General features: G+C 62.8%; 4 protein-coding genes and 1 pseudogene across 4 annotated transcripts, besides 1 other annotated feature; all 5 read right to left on the bottom strand.

Moving 5' to 3' along the window:
- Positions 1-578: 578 nt before the first annotated feature.
- On the bottom strand, positions 579-1,322 carry LDBPK_231680 (hypothetical protein, conserved; the record flags this gene model as incomplete). Its single annotated transcript, XM_003861012.1, has 1 exon — positions 579-1,322. One exon carries the CDS (start codon positions 1,320-1,322, stop codon positions 579-581), a length of 744 nt encoding a protein of 247 aa, XP_003861060.1.
- Positions 1,323-4,008: 2,686 nt separating this feature from the next.
- On the bottom strand, positions 4,009-4,239 carry LDBPK_231670 (annotated as a pseudogene).
- Positions 4,009-4,239: a sequence feature.
- Positions 4,240-5,156: 917 nt separating this feature from the next.
- LDBPK_231660 (Ran-binding protein, putative) lies at positions 5,157-5,798 on the bottom strand (the record flags this gene model as incomplete). The annotated part of the gene is made up of 1 exon (XM_003861011.1): positions 5,157-5,798. One exon carries the CDS (start codon positions 5,796-5,798, stop codon positions 5,157-5,159), a length of 642 nt encoding a protein of 213 aa, XP_003861059.1.
- A 638-nt stretch (positions 5,799-6,436) lies between these two features.
- LDBPK_231650 (hypothetical protein, conserved) lies at positions 6,437-6,934 on the bottom strand (the record flags this gene model as incomplete). Its single annotated transcript, XM_003861010.1, has 1 exon — positions 6,437-6,934. One exon carries the CDS (start codon positions 6,932-6,934, stop codon positions 6,437-6,439), a length of 498 nt encoding a protein of 165 aa, XP_003861058.1.
- Positions 6,935-7,737: 803 nt separating this feature from the next.
- Positions 7,738-14,460, bottom strand: LDBPK_231640 (DNA polymerase theta (helicase domain only), putative; the record flags this gene model as incomplete). The annotated part of the gene is made up of 1 exon (XM_003861009.1): positions 7,738-14,460. The coding sequence occupies one exon, from the start codon at positions 14,458-14,460 to the stop codon at positions 7,738-7,740; it is 6,723 nt and encodes a 2,240-aa protein (XP_003861057.1).
- Between the last annotated feature and the right edge of the window lie 2,126 nt (positions 14,461-16,586).

The raw sequence follows: 16,586 nt of genomic DNA, 5'->3' as shown, positions 1-16,586 counted from the left end.
ACACTCGGGGCTCCTCCCACCAGGTGGGCAGTGCGAGGGCCTGGTGTGTGGGGCACGCTCAAGTCGCGTTGAAGCTCTGCCTGCCACATATAAAAGGCGCAAGCACGTGCGCCGTCGCAGGCCGCTCCGACGCACCGCCGTCCAGGACCCGACCGCCGACATCCGTAGCGATGCACCGCTCTGACTCCCCTACGTCGTGGGTGCTGGGCCCCGTCACCACCAGCGGTTCGCTCGGCATTGGCATGGGATAGGTGGAGGCTGCTTGGCTTCTCCCCACACGCAGAGCGTGGCGGGGTTGCTGCGCCCTGTGATGCCACGCACTGCGGTGTGCCTCCCGTCACCCGGGTGCTCTGGGCGGAGGCGGCGATGAGGGCATGCATGAGAGAGACACACAGCTGAGCATTTCGCTCCCTCCCAGAGCTGTCGCAGTGTACGTGTGCGAGAGCATTGTGTAAGTCTGTGCCCAGGCAAGGGGAGAGGCGCAGTCGTTGTCGACGATCATCGCCATCGGCCTCTGTGTTGTGAGCTGCTCCTGTCCCTCATCCCCCTTTCTTAGCGCCCTTCGTCGGCGTCACGCTTCACTTCGATGTGGCAGCGAAGTTCTTGAGCGCGCGCTCAATCATCTCCGTCACCTTCGTCGAATCGAGCACGACGCCCTGCTGCTCCACCTTCTCTAGCACGGAGAGCGCCTGCGTCGCATTGCCGGCATCCACGGCAGCGTCGGCAATGCGCAGCAGAGCCGCCACCGTCGTCTCCCTCTTCTGCACAGAGGCGAGCTCCTCCTGCGCCTTCTCCATCGCCTGCCCCTCAGAAGGGCTCACACCGCTCAGAACGCGAGCGACGCTGTGGTACCGCTCCACAATGCTGTCCACCTGACTTCGGTGCAGGTTGGCGTTGCGAACGAACGGGCGAATGTACGCGTACTGCTGAAAGAAGTGGCGCAGGTCCACGACAAAATCCTTGATCACCGGGAAGTTCGGCAGCGGTGCGACCGTCGTGACTTGCTGGGCGAACGTGATGCATGCCAGCGAGTTGATACCGTTGATGTTCATGGCGCAGCTACCGCACACTCCCTCACAGCAGGAGCTTCGGAAGGCCAGGGTAGGGTCTTGGTGGGCCTTCACGGCGATGAGCAGGTCCAACACCATGTATTCGTGGTGCTTGTCGTACTCATAGCTCTCCACGCGCGACGAGTTCGTCTCGGGGTCGAAGCGGACAAGCTGAAGGACAGCCTTCTTCGCGTGCGGCTCCGCAGCCGCGTCCGTGGTGGCCATGCGGCGCACCATGGTCTTGTACGGCCGGGGGGCAACCTTGCGCAGCATCTTGGAGCTGTGCGTTGCAGGCGGAGGAAGAAGGGGGGGGGGGGGCGAAGCCGGCGATGGAGGACGGTGTGGGTACTCGCTGAGAGCGGAGAGAGCGAGAAGACGAAAACTCCGCCGTGATGTCGTCCACCAGAACAAGTCGGGCGCTACGGCGTTGCGCGCACAGACGCAATGACGGTAGAGAGGGCAAGAGATGCACAGAAACGTTTTCTTTGCGTGAGGGAGGGGGAAGGTGCGTCGTAGCGCTTTTGTACGCTGGGCGGTTGCGCAATCGAAGCGGGGGGAACGAAAAGAGGGCAACGCGGAAGACAGAAGAAGAGGCTAAAGCACTAAGGAACTAAGTGTGTGTGTGTGGTGTGTGGGCCAGTGAGTGCTACGCAGGCGCACGTGCACCAACTTGGGAGCGTCTGTACACGACTGATGACAGTGAACGAAGGATAGGATCTGATGTGTGCGTACGTGGTGTCACACTCGTCAACAAAGAACAGAACGGGGCAGGGAAAGAGTTGTGGATGCTCTGACGCCGCCGTCGAAGAAGAAGAGAGGAGCACAGACATGCATCAGTGATTTCGTGGCATGTGGGTCACGCAGAGATGATCATGAGCAGCATGACGCCCAGGCAAGCACATGCAACGGTGGCGAGAGGTTGAGAAGGTGCAACAGAGGGAGAGGGATAGAGGACGAGTAAAGGCAGGAAAGGGTGAGCGTAGAGTCGGCAAAGAGTAGCACGACGCACGTCTTATCCGTGCAAGAGTCCACCGAAAGACAGACGCCAACGCCAGGGCGCACGTAGAGAAGAGGAGGAGGGGATGTGCAGTCGGAAGAAGCCACCGACTCGGCGCCCCGTGGGCGCGCACAGCAAGCAAGCACCCTTATGCACCACCGAACGGCTCCATGGCGGCGTCCGTGTACAGCCCAGGGTGCATGCGTGCACTTGCTCTGCTGTGCCACACTCCATCCGGCATGATGGAGGGAGCAGAGCAAGATCAGCCCAGCACGCCAAGAGGGAGTGGGAGAGGGGGGTAAGAAGCATGAGGCGGTGGACAAGCTCCGGAAAATGACGGAGGGCGAGAGGCGATCAAGCCCTCTCCCGCGCCACGCCCGTGCGCACAGATTTTTCACTCTGACAGGCGCCAAGACACACATCAGCGGCAGCATACTGAAAGAGGGATAGAAGTGCGCCTCGACAGAGGTGCAGGTGCTCGTGGATCGCAGAGAAGGCAGTGGGGCGTATGCAGCCTCTCATGAACGTCACGGGCGCATGCTGCTGCGCCGCTGCTGCTGTTGCCGCGTCATGTCCTCTCTCCGCTTACCTCGTGTTTCTCGCTGGCACGCCTCTGAGTGGATGCAGTACGATGTAAGCGGCAGTGCATCGGTGCACGCACGCGTGCAAGCGGGCGTGGGGTGGGTGGGTGTACACATCAAGGCATCCTCTGCGGTCAGCGCTCCGCTGCCGCCTTTCGTTCCTTCGCCGCCCACCTCCCCCCTTCCCGGCAGAGCAGGTGCGGCTTACACGGCACGGGCATGTCATGAGCCATGCGCCCCACCCACACAGCTCAGTCTCGCCTACGCCCAGAGATCCGCCCTTTGTCTTCTCGCCGCAGAACCAGCGCTTGGCCGCCGCCTTCTCCCTCACACGCGGTTCAAAGGCACGCGCAAGCACACGGTGATGACACAGCAGTGCGTACGCGCGTCAGTGTTCAACAGACATCGTGTTGCTTTTTGCTGCTGCTGCCGCCGCCGCTGCGGTCAGTGTAAAAGGAAAAGAGATACAGCTCAGAGAGAGAGGGAGCAAAAGGATGATGAGACTGGCACTCGGCCGGGAATGAGGGACACGCCGGGCCCAGCGATCGGCTGGAGGGTAAAGTGTCCACCCCCGCCCCGCCACCGCGCCCTACAGCCGTCAGTGCCTACACACACCTACGCTCACGCCGGGCATCTCGTCAGGCCTGCTTTGGTCACAGGGAGTGAAGGGAAACACTGCGAGAGAGAGGAGACGCGATTGCGAACGAGGGGCGCGCGCATAGACACACGGAGAGGTGGAGGCAGGCGGGCACAGCAGAGAGGGAGAAGAAGAGGGGCGGGGTTCGCTGGTGGGCAGCGGCACACGGCGGCTTCAGCCAAAACACGAGTCCAGAAGATGGGAGCGGGAGACACGCACATTGCCCGTGCAGTCACAGCGAGGTGCACGTTGAAAGTGCCGGCACCGGAGTGCAGCGTCACAAAGACGATCCCCGGCACCCTAGACGCAGCAAGGCGCCGTGACACAACCGTATGCAGGTTCATCGAGGTGCCGCTCACGATCATGGCCGGGCCCTCGCACAGCCGCTGAGCGGAAGCTTGGCCACTAGTGATGTGCGCTACGATGTCAACGCCGGTCACGACATCGGAGGCAATACCAGTACGAGAGGCGAAGAGGAAGGGTGCCCGACAGACAGGATTGGCCTTCTGTGTAGGCCGAAGATCTTTGGCACGCCGTCCGTTGCGCCCGCCTGTACCACCTGCTTCGCACCACCCGGGCACCCCTCCTCCAAGTGCTTGAAGACGAAGCGCACCGTGTCCTTGGCCCTCTCCCGCATCTCGCACATCATCTCCACAGCATCCATCAAGCACGCCGTGCGCGTGTCATGGCCGCTGGCACGCACCGCACGCCGGGGTTCTGCGACTTGGACGGCACATGCGTCAGCTATGTCAGCGGTAGTGCATCCCTCTCCGCGCTCAGCGCAAGCATAGGAGCCTCACCAGCGCAGCCCTTCACGTCCGCGATGATGTTCCTCAACGTCACAAGCGCAGCAGGGATTTTCCCCAGGGCACCTTGCACGTGCGAAGCCGTTGCCCCCCTCCCGGTTGCGCAGGCATGGGTGCGCGTGGATGTGGTGGTTTCATTGATCCTCGTCGGCCGCACGCTGTTCACCATGTGGCCAGGCTGCAGCGTGAGTGGCGAGATGGCAGCAGCGGGAAGCTGAGGAGCGGAGAGAGCAGAAATGGGTACGTGGGCTGGGCACTCTCTGGATGGCGACGGAGGCGACGCTGAAAGCAGCGATGAAAGCAAGAGAGCACAGTGAGATTTGATGAGGAAGCCTGCAGTGGCATTCTTGGGTGCCGCCCGAGTCACGGAATGATGCGCTCGCATAAATGCGGTTGTGTAGGTGAGCGCGGAAGCGGCTGTTGTGCGGAGCCGGCGTCGGAGAACGAAAAGAGGGGACGAGGCGGAGACAGGCCGAGAAGAGGTGGCAAGGTGGAAGAGAGGCGGGCGCGAGGATGACGATCAACGAGAGAAAGAGCTGCACCCACGTGGCCGGCTAATAGACAGCTAGAGAGCGTCAGCAGGGGCTTGACAGTCTGGTGGCATTGGCTTCCAGTGAGCGAGTCATTCAGCGGTGTGCTGTACAGCGCAGCCGTTGGTGCGCGCATGTTTGTGCGTGTGCACCGTGCCTTCGTGGTGGTCCTCGCTGTAGAGAGTGAGCGGGGGCTGCGGTAGGCCAATGCAAGGCCTGCTTTGCGTGTAGTGTTCGCTTACGAGTATGCGAGGGATGAGGCAACGGAGTGGAGGATGCCCACCTCGCACCTTGGATGCTCTGTGATACCTATGTGAAGACGTGCGCACATTTGGTGTGGTGGCGGAGTCAGAGGGATCGGGAAGTGCCAGAATATGCGGCTTACGGCTCGACCGGTGAGCCTACGGCGCACGCGGGGGGAGGAGGGTAGCTCCTGTCAGTGCGGAAGTCCTTGGGCACGCTGGTGTGCCGCTCCGCCTTTGTACGAGCACTCGCGCGCGCACAAACGCCGCGCCCTCTGCCCTCCTCTACAGAGCACCACCGGCCTACGGCTGAGCTACTCCTCCTCAGGCACGAACAGGCCCCACTCGACAACCTCCAGCGAGGCGACCGCCGTGTACAGCAGCTGCAAGCGCTCCTGCTCGGTGAGTAGTCGCTTCACCACCCTTGCCTCCGAGCTCTCGGGGTGCAGCCAAGTCGGGCAAGACACCGAAACCAGTATTTCCGTCGATACAGGCGGCGTGAATCGCAGCACCGCCAGCCCAACGAAGACCTCATTCTCCTTCCCTTTCTCATTCGTGTACTTGGATATACGCTGCAGCCCTGTCGTGAGGCACGCAAAATCGCACGACTGCGGTGCCACCGGCCCACACTCGGCGGGCGCAGCTGGCGCAGCCGATGTGGCCAGGAGCGGGAACGCCGACGGTGGGAGCGTGCAGGTTTCCTCCTGAGAGATACTCTCCGGCGCGCATCCGTTGTCCTTCGCGAGGTCGTGATAAAAGAAGGCGCCGGCCTCGAAGTTGCAGACGTGTGTCTGCCGTCTGAGCAGTTCCACGATGACGGAGGCACCCGTGTCCGCGTCCGTGTACACCTCCTGGTTATCCGGCACTTGGCGGAAGTCGGAGACGTCGATCATCGTCTGAGGGAGACTGATGCGCATAGCGCCGCCGTACAAATCCACCGTGTGCGTCGCCGCCATGTCTCGTGACAGTGGTGGTGGCGAGTTGAAAATTACTATGATGAAGGAGAGGGAGAGGGAGAGCCGGAGGGCACCCCGCCTGATGCGCCAGCTCCGTGAGGTGGCAAGGGAAGGCGGTTCTGCAGTTCTGCGTGGGTGGCAGATGCCCCGCTCGTGGCCCTCGAGGCGCTCAAAGAGAAAACTAGAATAGAGTGGGGGGTGGTGCCACCGCGCGCGTGCGTGCGGTGTATGAACGCGCTCGCTTAGGAGTGATCACCACAGAAGTGCTGCGCAGTGAAGAAAGAGGGAGAGGAGTGGAAGGTGGGTGCACAAGACGAGGAAGTCACTTTATCGTGTGGCCCTGCACGAGCGCTTGGGTCGAACCGTCGTCAGATTCGACGCCGATGCTTTCGGAAGCGTCAAGACGTGCGCCAGCGTGATACAACGCGGTTCGCCTTGCCTACTTGTGGTCCCTGCTCACGCCCTTTGCTTCGACTGCCGAGTTGCACTCCTGTGCGCAGTCCCTACATGTGCAGCCGAGAAAGAGAGAAGGAAAGGAAAGGGGGGCGTTGGACCTGCACAACACATCGACAGAAGACCTGGAGCTCGACCACCTCCCTCCCCCTTCCATGCGCTTTACACAGATAAAGACAACTTGCTCAACGCCGCTTCTGCCCTTTCGTATTCGCCGCCTCCTCTTGTCGACGGCGCTCGCGCATTTCGGGCAGCTGCAGCCGTCGCCGAGACGCCTTCAGCAACCGCGTGATGTCGATCAAGTGGTGCCACACCTTCGTCACGCTATAGGCAGTAAACAGCAAGCATGCCATCCACATCGCGTCCGTCAGCCCAACTTGCGCCACGAGCGGGCGGATCGCCGCAATCACGTAGAAGAGCGGCTGTGGCAAATCTTGCGCGTTCTTCTTGGCGAACGTCTGCAGGGTCTCGCCCAGTGCGTTGTAGGAGGCACACAAGACATGGCCGAGGAAAACTGATATCGGGATGAGGGCGATGGCGACGGCGCCGTGCTGCATCACGTTGACGCGTCCGCAGAGCTGCCACACGGTCACACAGAGGACAGCGGTGGCGAAGGCACAGATCAACGCAACGATGCCGCACGCGCTCCACAGCGCGGAAGCGCTGCTTGCAGAAGACAGCATGATGCAGAGCCACTTGATCCGGTGGCGAAGACGGAAAAGGAAGTGCCACTGCTTGCGTGCACTCGGCGAGAGGCACACAAAAATGGGCTCTGTCGACTGCACGGGTATGGGCAAGTGTTCGAACGTAGAAGAGGAGAATGGGCGGCGTCCAGGAGAAGAGCAAGCGAAGAAGAGCGGCAGGACAGCGCCACGTGCGGCGTCGGCGGGGGAGAGGTGCGCCATCCGCCTTGATTTGGAGTCGAGGAAGCAAATCAAGCCACCGGGCCGCCAGACACACTCGGGAGTGCCATGAGCGAAAGACAGATGTGGAAGCGTCTGTGAGGTGTCGGGTGCGGAGGTGCGCAAGCGCGCTCGGATCGTCACGTGCTGGTGCACCCCCGCTTTGAGAACGTCACAGCGAAGGTGAGAGAGAGAAAGAGGTGCAGAGGCTGTTGTGCTGTCGCCTCACAGGCCAGAGCAGTCTCACGCGCTGCGCTCTTCCACTTCCTCACGTCTCTGGCGGATGCACGCACACGCACACACACACACAGTGGGAGAGGAGGAGTGGCGCCCACGCCAGCGTTTCTGTTTTCGTTTTGAAGAGACACGCAACGATAAACAAAGGAAGCAGGCAGCGCGTCTGAGAGTCGGCATAACGACACCGGCGGCAGTGATGCTGTTGACAAGGCACGTACATGGGGTGCGCACGGGTCCACACGGCCCCCACCCTCCCTCCCAAGCACACCCTACTACCTCTGGTCGAAGCTGAACGTTCACAAGGCTATCCCGTTCCGTCTCCGCCTTCTGAGTGCTCTCCTTCAGCTTCAGCGCACACCGCGAACGCCGCCACCACCGCCGCAACAAACCGTCAGTTCCTGCAGCTCGCCCTTCTTCTCCTTGATCTGAGACTGTAGAGCGAGGTTTGCCTCCCGGATCGCCATCAACGCTGAGCGTTTCGTAAAAAACTTCGCTGCCTTGCTGTCCTTTGGGTTCATCAACTTCACCTTCGACACCATATCATCCGCGTCGGCTGCCGCGATCGCTGCGACCTTCTTGAAGCCGGCGTTCCACAGCGCCCTCGCCCGCGGCGGCTGCATGCCACGTATCTCCATTAGCGGCAGCAAGTCCGGCTTCACACCGAAGCCGAGTCGCTTGACGAAGGAAGAGAGCACCGCCTCCAGCGAGAACCACTCCATCGCATGACAGAAGCTCGTGATGGAGCTGCTGAACATCGAGGCGGAGCGCATCAGATTCTGCAGCTGCCCGCGGCTCACGTTATACCGCTGCTCCACCGTCGCCATCGGCACCTCAGCCAACACATCCGCCAGCATAAGTGCCACGTAGAACCTCCTTGCCGTGAAGAGGCGCCGTCGACCCTCCTCTGTGGCCTGCAGTGGACCGCCGAGCCCCATCGCCTGCTGATCGACAAAGTAGGCATCGACCCCAAGCAGGCTCGCAATGCGCTGGCGGCTGTCGCTCATGCGCGACATCATGAGCCGCAGCAGCTCCCAGTCGCACTTTCCCACCTCCCGCAGCGGCGTGAGGAAGTAGCAAAGGTGCAGGTCGTCGGACAGGATGAGACCGGTGTGGCGCAACTCGTCCAGCTCGGCGCGCAGCAGCAGCGCCTCCTCCACACTAAAGCACGAGCGGACAGACGAGCTGCCAAACGATGTCACATGCACCTGCGCATGGCAGGCGTCGTGCGTCTCTGCTGAAGCGTCGGCGTGGGCGTCGTCCGATACGCCGCTCGGCAACGTCTCCAGAGCTACGCTCGATGTGGTACCGCTGTCCTTACAGACTGCAGCCCCAGCAGCAGCACGGCCACCGGCGCCGTTGCTGCCGCCGCTGCCTGCGCGTGTACAGGCAACGCGGATGAAGCCGCAGCGCGCTAGTGTAACGAGCGAGGCGCGCACCATCGCGTTCATGGCAGCCGGCGGCACGCACGTCAGAGACGGCGACGTCGGCGAGGCTGGGTGGGAAGGCGGTGAAGCCGGAGGGCCAGGCGCAGACCGGCTGCTCTCGGAGTCCTGTGCGGCAGCGGCGTCGCCGTCATAGCCGACTTCGGAGGCGAGGAAGAGGCCGGTGACACTTTCGCATGTGCCTTTCGCTGCCGCTCCGGGAGGCGCAACTCCAGTGCTCGCGGACGCAGCCGGGGCGGCAGCTGCAGGGATGTGCGGCTGCCACGACACGTCCACAGGACCCACCGCCCACCTGCTCAGCAGTGAGCCGCTCCACTGGCAGGCGCTTTGGAAGTCCGCCACGAGCCCGACCCCAACGCACTCCAGCAGCGAGCGGGTGAGCGTTTGATCGTCTTCGAGGAGTTTGCTGCAGCACGGCTCCACCGCGGCGTGCATAAGGGCGTGGCCGCGAGCCTGATCACGGCTGCTCAGCAGCAGGAACGACTCGCCGTACGTGTCCAATCCGGCTCTCCCGGCACGGCCGCACATCTGCAGGTAGCGCGACTTGGTTAGAAACTCGCGGCCCACGTACGGCGTTTTGATGATTACCCGCCGCGCCGGCAGGTTCACGCCAGCGGCCAGCGTAGAGGTGCAGCACAGGATGCGGATGTGTTTGCGGCGGAACGCCGTCTCGATGAGGTCTCGCTCCTCGGCAAGGAGGCCACCGTGGTGAAACGCTACTCCGAAGGCAATCACCTCACTGAGCTGCGAGGCTTCGTGGTGCGCGAGCGCCTCGAGGTCCGCAAGGAGGCCTTTGATGGCGGCCGAGGCCTGCGACGGCACCGCCGCCATCGCAGCCGCTGTGGCCGGCCCTCTTGTTAAGCTCGGGAACGGTACGCCAAGCACGGAGACGTGCTGTGCCTCCGCCGCCGCATCGCTGCTACCCGACACCCACGCGGACGGCGCTTTTTGGCCGGCAATGGCTTGAGCCCTCAGGCAGTTTACGATGCCCTTCGCCGTGTCGACGCACTGCTGGCGGCTGGCGCAGAAGATGAGCACGGACGCATCCGGCACCTCCGTCACGAGCTCCACAAGATGCTGCGTGACAGAGCCGCCGCTGAGGTTGCGCTCGTTGCGCTGGCCATCGCGTAGCACGAGGCCGCCAACGACACTGTAGGCGTGCAATGGCACGGGCCGGAAGTCGTACTCAAAGCATGCGGCGCGCAGCCACTCGGCTAGGGTGCGGAGGTTGGAGACTGTGGCGCTCATGCCGATGATCTGTAGAGGGCCGGGGTCCGCAGCCGCCTTTGTGGTGTCCGTCATGGCTGTCCTCTCACGGAGGTCCTCCTCTGCATCCTCCAACTCCTCCGGCCATCCTGGCCGCGAACCACTCGCACTGCAGCGACTCTGCGTCGCCGGCGCAACCACGGCGTCACGCTTCCGCTGCCGCGCGGCGTTGATCACGAGTACCTTGGAAAGAAACAACTCCAGCGTCGCCCCTCGCCCGGACTCGCCGACCATGTGCAGCTCGTCCACCACCACCGCCCCGATCTCGTCGGCACGGCCCTCCTCGAGCATGTGATTCAGCAGCGAGTTTGCCTTTTCGATCGTGCAGACGTAGACTGCAGGCGCCCCGCAGAGCGGGAAGCGGCCGGAGCTGCCGTAATGGCCGTCCACGTTGAAGTCATACGCTGTCGTCAGCGGCTGCAGCGCCATCGTCTTCTCCTCCGCAAGCGACACAAAGGGCAGGACGAGGAAGCACGACTTGCGGCGGTTCAGCACACACCGCAGGAGGCTCAACTCGGCGACCAGCGTCTTGCCACCGCTGGTGGGGAGACTGTAGACAAAGTTGCCGCCCTGCCGAACCTCGGGGCGGGTGAGCACGTCGTGCTGCCAGTCGTACAGCGACGTGACGCCGCGCCGTGTTGCGTAGAAGTGGCCGACCTCACGCGGCAGATCGTAGAAGAGCTCCCAAGTATCGTCTGTGCAAGCGGGTCGTGGGAGGGGAGGCGACGGCGGCTGCGGCGGCGCAAGGGGTGCATAGGAGACCATCTCCCGACTCTCTCGAGGGTAGGGCTGCGCTGCCTCGTCATGGGCCACCGGTGCCTGCGCGGACTGAGGCGCCGCCACAGTCGGCGTTTCAGCGCCCATGCAACCCACAAGTGGCGTTACAGGAGCGACTGTGAGCAAGGCCGGCGGGTAACCGTCGTTGAGCAACGGCCACGGTTGCGGGAACGGTGCGCTTCGTCGACTCCACGCTGGCTCCTCACTTGTGAGAGTCGACGGTGTGCGGTGCATGACCACCGTCGCAGGTGTTGAGTCGACGGGCCGCAGCAACGCCGGCTGCGCGTTGGCAATGACCTGCTGAGCACACCCAGTCGTATGGCGGCTCTCCATACTGCTGGGCACTTTCCTTGTAGCCCTTGGTGTCGCTGACCTGACGCCATCCAAAGACGCCGTCGGTCCCTCTGTTCCCTGCGGTGGCACAGCACCGTGTCCTGGCAGCTGCTGCAGTTCGGATGTGCCGCCCCCAAAGGAACACTTCTCGGCTGAGAGATAGCTCACCTCTCTCAGTGTCGGTGGCACCGCGCCGGTCGACGCAGCCGCCGCCGCTGCCGTCGGCTCCACTGTTGACGTGGCGGCTGCAGAGGAAGAAAGTGTCCCTGTCGTTCGCGCAGCGGAGTGCAGCGTAAAGCACGTGCGGCCTGGGCGTGCGGGCACAGCAGGTGCACCGCTGCCACCTGCAGCAGCCTCGGCAAGGTACGGCAGCGCGGTGACGTACAAGTCGGAGAGCGGAGGCGCTGCGTTTGCAGCCGACAGCGCGGAGACGCCAGTCGCAGAGGAAAGCGCGTCGCTCCCCGGCGACATCGGCGTCGGTGCCACAACGCCCATTTGGGAAACACCGTGAGCAGCGCAACCCTCGGCCTTTCCATCTTGACTGGGCACCCGCATCAGCAGAGGATCACGCGGAGGGCTCACGTGCTCGGCCGGCAACGACGGCAGCCACAGATCAGGTGGGTACGTTGTAGCACAGGCTTCTGAGGGCGGCGAGCTGACTGGAGTAGCAGGCTCAGCCACAGAGGCAGCCACATTTCGAGCGCTCCCAGCACATGCCTGGTCTGTTGTCGTCGTCACCGATGGTTGACACAGACGTAGCTGCGGCTCAGGGAAGGGATCGGGTAGCGCTGCGGCGGTTGCGTTGCCAACGCGCAGCGAGCTGAACGAAAACACGGTGCGATGACGTCCAGGGCCCATCCTCCCAACACTCAGGCCTCCACCCCCATCAGCAGCGACCGCAGCAGTCACAACGCCGAGCGGCAACAGCTCTGTACCAGGCGCGAGCACCGATGGAAGATGTGGCGGCGTAGCCGCACGGATCGGCCACGTCGACGGTGCAGACGGCAGGCGGGCGAAGGCGCTGGACAGCACTGCCAACGAGCTCGCTGGGGGCGTGGTACTCGAATAGGTTGTAGCGGTGCCACCGCCGTGGCTGCAGCCGCTGAGAAAAGCGTGTTCGTTGAGCGCAGCTGGAATCGCGATGGAGGGAGGCGGCGTTGATCCAGAGATGAGCACGTCACCTGCGCCATCTTGGAAGCGGAAGAGTGGTTGCGCGCTGCCCTCATGACCGCTCATCCCTGGGCCAGAGCGCAGCTCACTATCGTCGTCAGCTCGCTCCACCGCCACGGCGCTGTCTCTCATGATGTAGGTCGCCCCCTCGCCGCCGCCTTCCTCCTCCGCTTGCCTCTCTTCCTCTTGCATCATGGACGACTGCGAGAAGAGCGGCGGTGCGCAGCTGCCGGTGCCGGACGGCGTGAAAGCAATGTCCGTCGACATGCGCAGATCCTCTGCCATCTCGCACTCGAGTGCCTCGTCACATTCCTCTCTCTCGGCCTCCTCTGCAGCAGCGAGTGCGCTAGAGGGGTGCGTCGACGGCTGCTGCTGCTGAACGCGCGCCAGCTCTCCCACCGAGCGGGCCGGAGACGCCAGAGACGACAGTGTCTGGCGCTCGCCTCCCGCAGCTGCAGCAGCGACAAGAGCCCCCGCCTGCCCTCGCGTCAAGCCGATTGCGGGAGCCGGAGAACTGTCCGCCAACAGCGGCGATAGTGGCGATTCGGCGCGCTCGAGGCGCGGCGAAGAGAGCGGCACAGAGAGTCCACGGCGTGAGTTGCTTGGGAGCAGCGAGGCCTCGCGACTGAGCGAAGGCAATGACAGTGCAGCCAAGTCATGCACGCGGAGCTGCGGCACCGCGGGCGATGGAGATGTGGAGTCGCAGGGCGGCAGCGGCAGGGGTAGTGATGGAGGGGTGGATGGCGCGGCCTTTGGTGTGCTCGGCGCCGCAGGCGGAGCCGGCGAGACCTGCTCAGATGCACCGCTGTGGCACGGCGATCGGTACGGCGGCAGCAGCGACGATGACGTTAGCGAGGGAGGAGCAGGAGAGATCGCTGCAGCGTAGTCGCGCTGCTCATGCTCCATTGCCGAAAGAAACCGCTTTCCCGATCGCGTTGATGGTGACAGTATCGTCGACGCGGTCATCGCCGCAGCCAAGGGAGTCTTGTGATGCTCTGACACTGCGGTGCTGCTATGCGGCTCTCTGCCCACACACACCGCTGAGTTAGCCCCAGGAACCCTCAGAGCGTCCGCACCCGGTGCCACTGGGACTGCGTCGCTTGCGCCAGTCCACGCCGGCACAGCGGTCGCTGAGCCCCAAGGATGCACGTGCACGGTATAGTCAGCGGCCACGCAGACGTCCGCAGGCGCTGGCGCACTTGACACACGCGGCACCGGTGCGGATTCAGGGGCACCCATGGCACCGGCACCATCAGCATCGTGTGAGCTCCGCAAGAGCGCCAGAGGCTGCTCCGCAGAGGGAGGGTAGAAGACGGTGCGGCGGATGCGCGACGTGGAAAGGCGCCGCGCAGTGGGCAGCCGTGGAATGGATAGCTGCACCAGTGTGGTGTCGTCGCTCTTGACTCTGTTGCTGTCTCTGCTGGCGGAAGGCGCACAACCGCGTGTGCTTGCCGGCTCATCACGATGATGTGCACCACCGGCGTAGGGATCATCGGGAGAAAGTGAGCGAGGCCGCTTGCGCAGCAGAGGCGTGTTACTACTGCTAAGCGCGACGACTCTGTCATCTCCGCTCGCGCGCGCCGCCGTGTGCTGCGCAGCTGCTGTGGCAACTGTAGTGGTGTCCGCTGGTGCCCTCATTGCGGTCGCGGTGTTGCTCGCACCATCACGCGGTGTAGCTTGGTCGGTCTGCCGTGGTGCGCGCCGCAGGTGATTAGCGCTGAAGTGACCGCTCAGCACTCCACGTGGCCCCTGGGGGAAGGACAAGCCGCCGCTCTTCGGGTCGAACGCAGTGGTGCCAGCGCCAGCGTCACCAGTGGCAGCGGCGATGGTAGATGCCTTTTTGCAGCGACTAGGGCTCTTACGACAGTAAGCGGAGGATGACGACGGCGATGGGGAAGGCACCGCTAATGTTGAGCCGCGTGCCGACACCTTGCGAGCCGACGACGCAGACGGCGGTGGCGGTGGTGCAGCTGAGTTCGTCGACGAGACAGTCGTCTCTGCGGGTTGCTCGTGGCTACCTCTCGGCCGTGGGGCGCGAAACCCCTTCGTGGTTGTCATGGTGCGCCGCATTCTGCTTAGCATAGCGATGTACGACGGGAATAAGATAAAGAAAGCGTTCAACGCGTATCAGCGTAGCAAGAGGTCGGTAGGTATGTGTGCGGCCGGGCGGGGGGGGGGTCTGGAAGGATAGCTGACGCTGTTTCGAAGAGCTCCTGCGTGGGTCCTGCTCTTGCATCAGCAGCAGCACGAGTGCTTGGCACTCTGCTGTGCTCATGTATCTGTTCCGTTGGTTCCCTCCCTCTTCTTCGACGGCGTGCTACGGCAGGTGCGCAAGATCTACAGGAACGGTGGGTGGAGAAAGCAACGCGGCTACGAGCACAGCAGTGCTGACAGAGTAACGTGGAAGGTGAGCACGCCGGCACGAGCTCGTGGGGTGCGGTGCGCGAGGTGAGGAGGGAGGGGAAGGAAGGTGGCAGAGCAGAACTTGAGAGGTGTAGGAGGTAGAGCACGAGTCGAGGAACAGATGCCGAAGTGGCGTAGGCTGTGACTCGTGGTGGTCGTCTCTCCCATCCTAATCGCGGATGTGATGGTCCTTGTGGGCGACAGACAGAGAGAGAGCAGCGCCAGCAGGAAAGGGGTTGATGGTGTGTCGAGCACGGACCGGCGCGTGGAGGTTGCCGCGCGTGTGTCTAGTTTAATCACTGCAGTCAGCACAGGTTGGAGAAAACGAGACGTGCCTGTATGCCGCTGTTGTACGTACGTGCGGTGGTGCTTGGAAAGCAAACGAGGCTTCTATGCGTTGTGGAGCGGTCGCCCACCGTCATCACCTCATCCTCCCTCTTCCTCAATGGCCGGCGCATTCGCGAAAAACCGCCCAGCAGCAGCTGATAGAAGCGAAGAGTAGTGACGGTGATGGGCACAGAGAGAGGGAGTTGCTCACTGGAGTATGCCGGCTGGACGAGGGTGGTTTTTGGCCAGCTCAGCAGCCTCAGACAGGCCCTTGTCACATGTGAGAATAGACAAATCGAAACTGGAGAAGCAAGCGCCTGCTTCCGCAGAGTCAGACACAGGAACGCTGCGCAGCCGACGCAACCGTGTGATGGCATATATATATATATATATATGTGTGTGTGTATGTGTGCGAGTGTTCATACGATGATGGAGATTTAAGAAGAGGGAGAACGGAGAGATGCGGAGGTGAGTAAGCGTAAGAACGGCTGAACGCACGCACCGTTGCATGTGACGCAGCGGCATCAGCCGCGGCTTCACAACAGTGAAGCGGGAGAGAGAGAGCGAGGACTTCGCCGGGGCTGCCGGCGCACAGCCGTGGCCCATCATACGTGCCGCAAGAACCTTCACTTAGGAAAGATGCGTATAAGCGCGCAGCAAGACGGAAGCGCTCCATCCGAGTGCGCACGCTCATAAACCATAGGCCAAAAAGCGAAGAGAGAGAAAGGGGAGGAAAGGAGCAACGACTTGAGGGCAGCTACCGCCCAAGCGAGAGACGGGAACGAGAGGTCGAAGGAAAGCCGGAGGGGCTCTGCTGCGACTTTGGCCAAGGTGAACAGGCCAGGAGGAAGGGAATGAGGGGAACCCCCTACAATGCACCCACCCATCCAGCACCGGAGCACGCACGCACTAAAAGGAAAGGGCAGCGACGAGGGCTCGCGTCGCGCCAGACACACCGATGCTGTCCTTACTTCCCATTGGGGGTCCTGCTGATCTCCTCCTCTTCCGTGCGTCGTGTCGGAGTCTGGCACTCACTCTGTGGGGAAGCGAAGAGTCTGCAGCCCGCCCTCGGCGTTGGGAGAGCGGGCTCTTGGTGCCGGCGGACAGGTCTGGGCTGGTGGTGTCCCGTATTGGACTCGCGGTCATCCTGGCGTTTGTGCCAGCTTACTACGCATCTTGCTCACAATTCAACAAATACGCTCGTCCACATGCAGTTCTGGGCGCGCCGCAGCGCGATGTTAAGCGTGATCCCGGACTGAGTCCGCGCTGCCTGCAGTGGACTGAACGACGCCGAGCCGTGTTGGTGGGCCCGGTGCCTTTGGCACAACCGCAGTTCAGAAGAGGAAGATGAGCTGTGGTGCTGCATGCGCGTATACTTCTTGCGTGTTTGTGGCACAATGACACTTTTCTCTTGCAGCGTGTCCACCTTCTGTACCGTGCGACACGAGCTCCACACCGCTCTTGAGCCCCCCACTCCC

The sequence above is a fragment of the Leishmania donovani genome, chromosome 23 (assembly GCF_000227135.1).
Source record: "Leishmania donovani BPK282A1 complete genome, chromosome 23".
NCBI classification, from domain to species: domain Eukaryota; phylum Euglenozoa; class Kinetoplastea; order Trypanosomatida; family Trypanosomatidae; genus Leishmania; species Leishmania donovani.
Note: the sequence above shows the minus strand (reverse complement) of the source record. Positions and strands in the feature narration are given on the sequence as shown.